Source organism: Odontesthes bonariensis, chromosome 4, assembly GCF_027942865.1.
Source record: "Odontesthes bonariensis isolate fOdoBon6 chromosome 4, fOdoBon6.hap1, whole genome shotgun sequence".
NCBI lineage: Eukaryota > Metazoa > Chordata > Actinopteri > Atheriniformes > Atherinopsidae > Odontesthes > Odontesthes bonariensis.
Window position 1 is genome coordinate 33,598,969 of NC_134509.1, and position 10,814 is coordinate 33,609,782.

A 10,814-nucleotide genomic window follows, 5' to 3' on the forward strand; every position below is an offset into this window, starting at 1 on the left:
TAGCAAGAGTTTTTAATCAAACATGTTTTTTCTTTAACCTTGCATTTAACTGAATTCATTAATTTTTAACTTTAAACATTAAACCATAAGCTTTCTTTAAATCTTTTAACTTGTCAAACACAGTTAGCAAACAGTGAAATGCAATCAATGCTCAAAACTGCAATAAGTTTGCAGTAGCTCAACTTTTTAACCCTAGCACTAACAAACAATTTAGGACAGGTAAGTAATTAAATTAAGAAGCTTCTAGGTATAAACTTAGCATTTCAAAGTAAATATTCTACCAGTCCTTAAAAGAACAAATATAATCACCGACCATTGGTGTGTTGGAGCAACTTCTAGAGTAGATCTTGCAGAGAGTTTTGGCTGCTTGCTCCCTGCATGCAGCTTGTTCGATCCATGAAGCAAGTGAGCAGCTCCTTCCTTTCAGCTGCTTTCAATCAGCCAATTGGTGACCATTTTGCCCATGGCCTACTGGGAAATGTAGTTGCTCCCACTTTGACCATGCAGTTTCCCACCATGTAGGGCAGGGATTCATACTTGATTTTGAGTTTTTAACTTCACAGTGTTGGAAAGGTGAATCGATCGAGACAACAATAGGCAGATATTTCAATATATGCCTAAATCATAAAGCTGTGTTAGACTTTGTAATGAACAGTTACATAAAGTCCAGACTCCCGGTATATGCTGTCTGCAGGTTTTGGACTGTGTTGTATTGTTGAGGTTCAAAAAGTATTGATCGTCACAAAAAAATGTTATGATATATGAACGGACTTCTTCTGAATGATCTCAAATGTGCCTTTAGCGAGTTGGGATGCTGTGTGAAATGTAAATAAACCACAGAATGCTATATTTTGCTAATCATATAAAAGATATTCCAACATAACTAGAAGGCAGCAAATGTTGAGAGTTAGATTTTAATGAATTTGAAAACAATGATACATAAATAATTTCTAAAAAGCTGGACAAAATGAAGAGAATTAAAAAGTTCTGTTTGTTTATAAGCTTACCTGCTGTTTCTAACATGCCAAAGTTGCTCCCTCGTGAAAAACAACATTCGTGTAACATTTTTGTTACTCCAAAATTATATACAAATTCCAGTTATTCATATTTATTACAATACTACAATGTCCTTCTGTCCACTGGACAGTACCCACAGCATAATCTTGATGTATTTGAATATGCGTCGTGAGATTATAGATCGTTTACAAATCCTTTAGCCTGATAAGTACTTTTTCAGCACTTTGGAAACCTTTGTGTTTATTTAAACTGTGCTTTATAAATAAAGTGGATTGGATCGGATTAGATAATCATTGTTATTAAATTATCTGTGTGCTTAAAGCTCACCAATAACAAAAAAATATATATTATAGCTGGCGACACAAGGTGAAACTTGTGTCCTTACAGGCTTTGAGTTGTCTGAACAGTTTATCTGCAAACAGACTCAAGGTGGCGCCATTTATCCCAAGTTGGAAAACAGAAAGCAGTGGACAGAGAAGTCACAACTGCACGGCTGCTTGTATCGACTTTTATTAATCAGAGCTGTAAACCAGCATCCAAGGCTGCTTCTCATCCACCTTGTACCCGTGTTTCTGTCACGAGATCCCTGATTGACTGTCATGACTGATGTCTGAGAACATACTTTCATTTGTTTACTTGGCTGCAGGGGCGAGGCTAGGGTATTTTTAGTGGTGCCAATGCACCACCGTGAGATAGCTCGGCACCCCCTGGCTCAGCACATTTTTAAAATATTATATTATGCAAAAACACATTTTTTTTTGCTCAAGGATGCATTATTTTAGTGACCATTTTATTTATTTTCTAGCATTTCATAGCTCTTTACTCCCAAAATAAATGTTGAGTTATCTTCATTATTTGTCTCAGGCTCTCTGTTATCCCTGTCAGGCCACAGTCTTTTGAAATGAAGAGGTCAAAATTGAATGTTGTAGGGGAAAACACTACTCAAAGCAAAACTAATACGGCTCCAAAATTTATAAATGTACTAGTTCGCCTCAATCAGTGAGAAATAATGTGCCTCTGTGAGCACTGGGGGCTGGGCACCCCTAAAGACCAGAACCTAAAATCGCCCCTGCTTTGCTGCATAAGTTGCTGAGAAGTCAACGGTCCTTTTTCAATTCTCGTGCTATTAAATATTCATAAATACATATTAAAACACATGCTATGCATATAGATTTTCATGGCGATATATCTGACATAATATAAGCAAATGACACAAAAAGAAAGTAAAGTCTCTTAATGTTGTTATGTGTGTAGTTTAACTGATTATTTCTAATCTTCCTCCTCATCTTCCCCCTCTCCAGAGTCAGGGACCCACAATCCCGAGTCAATACATCTCATCAGGTGGTATTTTCCTTCCTACAGAAAGAGACATATGTGACAGAATTAACTATATAAAAAAAAAAAGAGATTTGTTTTTAGGTTGCTTTAAACAATACAAATGGACTTTTTCGGAGTGAGATACTCACTAACCTCTGGGTCCAGCTTGCTCATTGCTTCCTGCATCATCTGAACGCTCTTCTCATCAAAGCTCCTCTGTAATTCCTACAAGACAAGAGCTGTCAGAGGAATGACAAGAAGCAGCGCACCTACTGGGCTGACCACACCACGCTGGAGTGCCAGGTCTGAATATTAGTCAAAGTAGCAAACATCTCATACTGCTAAAACACCAGCAACAACAGCATTAAGTTACATTTTTCCTTCAGACTCAATAGAATTCTACTAATAACTTCCACTGAATGAATAAAAGAAGCATAACATTATAATATCTAAGCGTATGTGCAAACTTAGTGGATACTATCCTTTACCTGGCACAGAAAGCTCTTGCTGACTGGTGGAGTCTATATCTTTCATTACCCCCAAAACGCAATATGTTTCACATCAATAGATGCTTCAAATTCTACTGTGATGTGTTACCTGAAAAAAATATAGTCCCACAAAACAGCTACAGGGTTGTATAAGCAACAGATTTTTTTAAACATGTCACTGAATGGAAAAGAGCCTATTGAACACCTTACAGTCTATTGAAGAAAGGCTTAGGGTTAGAAAGATTTTTCTAAATCTTTGGGTACTTCCATGTCAGAGATCAACAGAATAGATATAAATGAAAAGACAGAAGAGGTCTGGCATGGATAATTATGAGCTCATGCTCAAGCTAAGGCTGCCTCAAAGCCAAATTCTGGGAAAGAAACAACACAATATTTGTATAAAATAAGGAACAGAAACAATGTAGGGGGCAGTTTAGTAGGAAACTGAGTAGATACTGTCGTATTTTCCAGATTTGCCACATTATAACAGAGCAAGATTCCCCTCAAGGGGATTAATATCACTTTTAAATTTTGGCTTACAGCATGAAAGAATCATATTAAAACATTACAGTCAAAGCCCTACCACAGCAGGACCAAAATTACATACATAAAAAGTTAAATGTGAGTTCTTATTACTATAATCAATAGATAAAATACTGTAATGTAAGATGTAATAACCCATCCATCGCAGTGTGAAAGCTGTGTGGAAATAAGATCATGTTCTCAGAGCAGATTGTGAAGAGGAACAATTGTAAAGCCCAAAAGCTGGAAAGTATGTGGCAGGACATGAAACTCAACTTTGCTATTCCTCTGATTAGCAGAGGCAGCACTCCTTTTTACTGGGCCCACTGTTTAACAAGACTGTAAACAAGGGCAAAATGGTGCCGTTTCAAACACTTGAACGTAGCTTGTGGTTAGGTTTTGACCGTCCAGACTGTAACTTGAACCAGTACAACAGAACATTGTTAAATCATGCTGAACAAACCAGACATAATGGGAGGCACTGTGTTGTCACCCGCCCCTCGGCAATGTAGTGCAGGGCAACCAGGGTTTTTTTTTGTTGTTGTTTTTTATGCTGCAAGTTGCAACATGAGGTCTTTCTCCAGCGTATTCATACTTAACATCATAGATTACACAATGAGTGGGAGACACTGAAACTGAATCCTAAGATTCAAGATTCAAGATTCAAGATTCAAGATTCAAGAGGGTTTATTGTCATTCCAGCCATATACACAGTATACAGTGCAATGAAATAACGTTTCTCGAGAAGTTTTTCAGTGCAACAAACTTCTTGTTGCACTGATTCTTCCGAATCCTAAGATGTGAACCCACTCTGGTTCTGAAAACAGTCTAATGTCTGATTTATTCATTGCCACTTCTGACTTGGACTTAATGGATGACTAAAGAGAAATGTTCTTTTTGTCAGGGTTAGCGAGATGGCTCTTTAAGGGCAATGGGTTATGACAAGAAAAGGCTAGAAAATATATATATTTCCAAACCTGGGGCCTCCCTGGTTTGAAAATATATTATATATTATAATATTTTCCAGCTTCCTCATCTTCATCTCCACCCAACTTAAAGTTTATAGTCATGCTGCATCGGCAGTACCTCAGAAGAGGGAAGTTGAAACTCTTTTCCTCTTACTTTCTGCTTTGCTACTATCAACCAGTCTTAATTATGAGTTATACATCCACAGAACAAAGAAAATTATCTACTAATGCTCTATCAGGCCTCTGTTTAACGTCAATGCTTCAAAACTAGATAAATCTATTTTTTTCTAGAAAAACACACACACACACACACACACAAAACACATATCCACAAAACACAAGAGGACGAGATCAACAGTGAAGGCCCAGGAACTGCTGCGTAATTTTTGACTGTTGTAATAACCTGTAAGCAGACCAGTACATGACTTCAAACTTGTTAAAAAAGAGGAAGCAGAACTAACTGCAGACGAGGTAAATGTATATACAGGAGAAGGAAATTGAAGGTAATTTATATTTCTTATCAGTTTGGTCTGAGCTCAGTTTCCTGTATGTGCTGTTGTGAGCTTCAGGGCTATTAGCTGTACTGCATTTATGTTTGTAAGATAACTTGAAACTGTCTGCCAGCTCTCAATTCAGACATATCCTGGGAAAGAGAAAAGAGAAGTGTCCTACTGTATCTCTGTGTCCTTTTGACCGAAGCATGTTTCAGACATGTCAAGAAAATTGTGTAAGGAAATTAATTGTTGTGTCTTATAGTTGTGAAATAATCTCTACGATCCCTTGCAGCCCTATGTTGTAACTCAACTCATTAGAAAATGATTATACACAACTCTCTCATGGCTGACAGTTTCAACTTAAAACGTTAAATAATTTAATGAATCAAACAATACAGCATTCATTATACAAACAAAACGTGTATTCTGAAAAAACCTCAGAGGTATGTGTGTACAGATGTTTGGGCGTATATTTTACCCTTGGTAGTGACTCATAGACCTCTACTGGGTCTAAACCACCTGGGCCCAGTCTCTTCTGCCTCTCCTCCTCCACCAGCTCCTGCATGGCACCCTCCATACGAGTCTGTGCACATCTGCGCACCCGTTCTTTCAGCAGCTCCAGTTCACGGTTGAATGCATCCAAGTATGGCCTATCTGCAGTCTAACACAGACACAAAAATATTGGAAGAAACCATATCCTCCAAAAAGCACATGATTTTCCCCTTAAGGTCCTACAAATCAAAGCACACATCCGTAACTACAAACCTTGATCTTTGAGAAGAATTGTCTAAAGCAGCCTCTTGGGTCAACACTCAGTGTTCGAGCCAAATCCAAGATGAACTGCATGACAATGGCTTGATGAGCCACCTGCTCCATAAGGGCGTGTTTCTACAAGGGCAGTAAGAGTTTTGCAGGCTTCACCAGGATGACGTAGCTGTTTTTTTTCCGTTATGTTCTTAATCAAGAAAACACAGAAATATTCTTCCAGTGGGACTCACCTCATCGATCTCAAAGTCGATACAGATGACAACAAGGCAATTAGCAGTCTCTTCACACACCAGATGTGGGTTGTCTGATAAATACTTCAGACTGTCGTCCCAGCGCCCCAACATGCCTGGTAAAACACACAAATCTGGCATTGATGGAGGAAGTCAAATATAACAGGTTTTTACTTGACTCCTCACTGTTTGTTCTCCTGCTGGATGGAGAAGGTGTAACATTTCTTTCAACAAACATTGGCTCTTAATATCAGAATCAGAATCAGAATCAGCTTTATTGGCCAGGTTTGACTAAACAAACAAGGAATTTGACTCCGGTAACTTCACTCACAAAGTACAACACTCAACAATAACATAAAATAATAAAAATTAGAAATGCAGAACAGTAAGAGTGGAATTGAGTATGGGTGGTAAATAGGGATGTGTACAAGAATAATAAATACAGTATATACATTTGCAATAAATAGACACTATGGGTGGGAATGCTATTCCTGGGTGTTCAACAGAGTGACTGCTTGGGGGAAGAAGCTGTCTTTGTGTCGTCTGGTTTTGGCAAGCAGTGCCCTGTATCGTCTGCCAGAGGGGAGGAGATTGAACAGTTTGTGACCAGGATGTGAGGGGTCTGCAGAGATTTTTACTGCCCTTTTCCTGGCCCTGGACTGGTACAGGTCCTGGATGGAAGGGAGGTCAGTTCCAATAATCCTCTCTGCAGCCCTAATTGTCCGTTGCAGTTTGGCCCTGTCTCGTTTGGTGGCTGACCCAAACCAGACAGTGATGGAGGTGCAGATGACAGACTAGATGATCACCGAGTAGAAAGTGGTCAGCAGCTCCTTAGGCAGATTAAATTTCCATAGCTGTCTCAGGAAGTATAACCTCTGCTGGGCCTTTTCTGGATAGTGACAATGTGGGGAGACCATTTTAGGTCCTGTGAGATGGTTGATCCCAGGAACCTAAAGGAATCCACATTGGACTGTGTCGTTCTGAATGGTGAGTGGGGGGAGTTGGGGGGGGGGGGCTTCTCCTAAAGTCCATTTTCATCTCCACAGTCTTCTTGGGGTTAAGCTCCAGGTGGTTCTGACTGCACCACTGGGCCAGGTGCTCCACTTCCTGTCTGTAGTCAGACTCATCACCATCCTGGATCAAACCAATGACAGTGGTGTCATCTGCGAATTTCAGGATGACTATATGATGATTAATTAGGTAAGAAAAAGTAATAATAATAATAAAAAACACTTGTTTTAACCTGCTATCACCTGTGGTTTACAGTATAAACTTGTATAATAATATTATAATAAGTATAATCTTGGTTGCTATGCGCCGGCCTTATCGGCAGCAAGTCTGTGTAACTCTCAATTTTTCTCGTCGTTTATATGATTATTTGTCATTTTTCATTTTGAGTTTCTATCTAAACATTTTTAGTAATTTTTATTGATCTGATTTTTTGTTTTATTTTAATTGTTGTTGTTAATACAATCATCGTAAATATTTAAAAAAAATGTTGAGCTACTTGACTAATTTGAATTTGCCCCATTGGGGGATGAATAAAGTATTTTTCTATTCTATTCTATACTATTCTATAAGAACCCTCTAGTGAGCACTGTCTGTTCCACCTGCTCTTTCCTGCAGAAAGTTGACTATCTGAGGTAGGATCTTCATTTTAATCATGTGAAACACTGGATGCGGTGTGTCCATACCTCATTAGGAGTTTAAGAGCTCTCTCAGTCCCTCCATCTTCAATTCCTATCATTTTATTTTTTGGACCATATATCAGAATGAAAGTCTTTGTTTTCTGTCAAGATCTAAGGATCTCTAAGCTTGTCTATGTATCTGGAGAGGATTTTTAAAAGATCTCCAAATCAACTGCTGGTTTGACGAGGATTGGCTAACCCAGATCTAAAGCAGGACATGCAGTCCAAAAAGAAGTAATTTACTTACAACTCTTGCTGCCGCTGGTGTCAAAGTGGATGTGTGTACAGTGAATCTCAACTGAGACGGCTCAAACATGACATGAACAGTAGGTGTGCAAAGACAAAGCCTTTGGTGTCCGAAATGAACACTACAACACTAACAGTTTGACAATGAACATATAGGTGAGGACCAGAAATTTTTGGAATAATGTGCTGTGAACAAATTAACCAAAGACAATTATTTTGCCACCATGTATGTAGACACGTTTGGTGCAGACCACAGACATCTACTGTTGTGAATAAACTCATTCCAGCTGGGAAAACGGTGGCAAATGGGGCAGTTCAATCTCGGTTGACGATTTGTCATTGTACAGCTTTCAGCCACTGAGTGAATAATGAATTCTTTATCATAATCAGTGCTTGAAGATTTTGCAAGGACCAGCCATCACTCCAAGCTGCAGATCCTCAGAACATGTGCAAATCCACAAAAGACCTGCTCAAAATGAGGGTTTGAATCCCACGGATATTTTCTCGGGAAGATTTGAAATAGTTGGAAAGTAAGGATTTGAGAAAGCATGAGTGCAAACACAACAAAAAGAGATCATACCAAAGTGTTTGATTTCCTTTGCATACTTCTCCATAAAGGTCTTGTGCTTCTCCACCTTTGTCTCCTGTGTTTCCTCCTTCCCTACAGGCTTGATGTTGAGCACACTCTGGAAAACAGAATAAAGTGAAGAAATGAATGGGCATACCGACAGGTTACATCAAATCTTGAAATCTTTCCAATACCTTGTTGAAACCTTCTTTGCTGATAGTGTCTACATTCCAGGATAGTTTCTTTTCTTCTCGCCTGTGTTCCTCCATCAGTTTCTCAAAAGACTTTTCATCCTTCTTAAGTTTCTTCACCTCATCCCGGACTTTCTTCAGCTCAGCTTCTCGCTCCTCATCCTGCTCTCCATCCTTTATCCTTTCCTCCAGATATTTAAGTCGTCGCTGGGCTTCCTCTTGTAGCCTCTGGCCTTCTGCCAAGTTATTTTCCAGATCCTCGCCTCTCTGTTGAAACTCAGCCATTTTCTCCAGCCGGGCCTGATGCGGCATGTCAGAGTGAATGGGAACAAAGCGATTTTAAAAAAAAAAACAGATATGAGGCAGAGGAAATGGGTGTAAAAACAATTGTATGATTACTAAGGACATGTGGTTGAAATTAAATGTTTAAATGTAACAACAGAATCTAAAAAAAGACCAAACAAAAATGTGCACATGGGGAAATGACGAAAACTGACAATCTGCACATGTTCTAGAAACGATCACTGAAAACTGTCTTATTGCAATATGTAGACGATGCCAGATGTTGGAGAAAGATATAAATTATCATGGATTTTGACAGCTGCAAATAAGCCCAGGAGTGGCCAGATTTGTACATTTACACAAGATAAGATAAAATATAATGAACCAAGTGAGTTGCAGCCATATCACCTCTTATCATTTCAACAAGTGGTTTTATCTGGATTTTCCCAACAACAAGCCAAGTCTTTAAATATCTACAGATATCAAGTGTAGCAAAAGGAAATGAAGCAGAAAGGGAAGCAAAGGGAATACTGGAAACTATCAGGCACTGTAGACCTTTCCCCTAACGCGTAGTGTGACAGGAAGGCAATATTTAAGCTCATTACTTAAATCCAGAGCCAGCAAACAGAGCCTGTGCAATGGAGTTATTGTGACAAATATATTTGTACTTAGACACTTCATTTATCTCATTTTAAGCACAAATTGTGAATTCACAGACGCATCATTAGTATAGTATATAGTAGGCTATGTATATATCATATTAATACAATTTATCTTATATACATTACATTTTAATTTCCCCTACAGATAGATAAGGAATCTTTTATTAAATAATTTTCACATAAATGTTACTTGGTGTATCCAGTATTTGTTGCTGCATGATGTTTAACATATTTCCACCTTTTTTTGTCCGGATTATTTAGAAAGCTTGTGGGTCTGTTCCTATGTTTATTCTTATTTCTAACTTTTTGCCTCTTAACACGATCCAGGTGTGTTCAAATTCCAACCCAACCCAACATAATTAATTTGCATAATTTACAGTTCTGCTTTTATCTGACTCATTGAGTCTTGCGACCGTTTTGAGCCTACCTATATATTTTCATTGGAAAAACAAACAAATAAATAAAAAACAGAATGTTCTGCATAATAATCCACTTTGTTCATATTCGACTTTCACTTTGAGCTATTTCATTTAGGCTACCGTGTTGCACGCGGATTTTGACTAAGTCTTAGCGGATCTTTCACCACGCGACAACCACAGGGCTCTCACATCTCTCCGTAACACCTGTTTGACAAACTCTGTCTGAGTCGACTCTGTTCGTAAAATGTAACTTCCACCGGCAAAACTAACCAATTATGAGACTCCAAACGACACAGCTAGAACAAGTTTCTCTGCTGACCCGGTGTCTCATTCTGAACAGACTCGAAGTGTCGACGTATGGACTGGTCACGTCTTCATCGTCGGACACGTAGATGTGGTCCCAGGCGCTGTAGTCGACCCCCGCTCTGCTGCTCATCTTCTCCAACTTCTCGCTTTAAAATGTCAAATTATAGACTGTAAGGAGACGCTACACTAACATGGCATCGGTGAAGTGGGCAAACAAGACGTAAACGGCTTTTGAAATCCTCTTAGCAACGCAAGAAGCTCATGGGAATCCTCTTTCTGTGGCATCACCGCGCGCCATGGGGTCAATCAATCGCGTCATGAAGAAGCGCAGAAAACAATATGGTTTGTTTCTTGTGTCCCCCTCGTGCTCCGTGTTCAACTAAATGACATCGACCATTACAAACAGCCTCAGGAGCAACAAGAGAAGAAAAAGACAAAAATAAACTATCAACAGACCAACAATGTAAGAGAATCCAAATACTGTAACCACTGTAACACTTCTCCCATTTCAAATGATTTAACTGAAGTTTCTCCATATGGATAACAGAAACTAGCTCTTGATGACATTTCATAAAACTTAGAAGCAATGGATTATTCCATTCAAGATCAATTTCTTTGCCAACGCCATAACTATGGACACCGCTATTT

General features: G+C 38.9%; 1 protein-coding gene across 1 annotated transcript; it reads right to left on the reverse strand.

The window, feature by feature from the left end:
* Positions 1–945: 945 nt before the first annotated feature.
* On the reverse strand, positions 946–10,365 carry LOC142379433 (hsp90 co-chaperone Cdc37-like). Its single transcript, XM_075464591.1, has 8 exons — positions 10,180–10,365; positions 8,501–8,797; positions 8,319–8,424; positions 5,805–5,920; positions 5,572–5,694; positions 5,285–5,467; positions 2,488–2,559; positions 946–2,373 (listed from the first exon to the last, which is right to left on the reverse strand). The coding sequence occupies exons 1-8, from the start codon at positions 10,294–10,296 to the stop codon at positions 2,287–2,289; spliced, it is 1,101 nt and encodes a 366-aa protein (XP_075320706.1). The 5' UTR covers positions 10,297–10,365; the 3' UTR covers positions 946–2,286.
* Between the last annotated feature and the right edge of the window lie 449 nt (positions 10,366–10,814).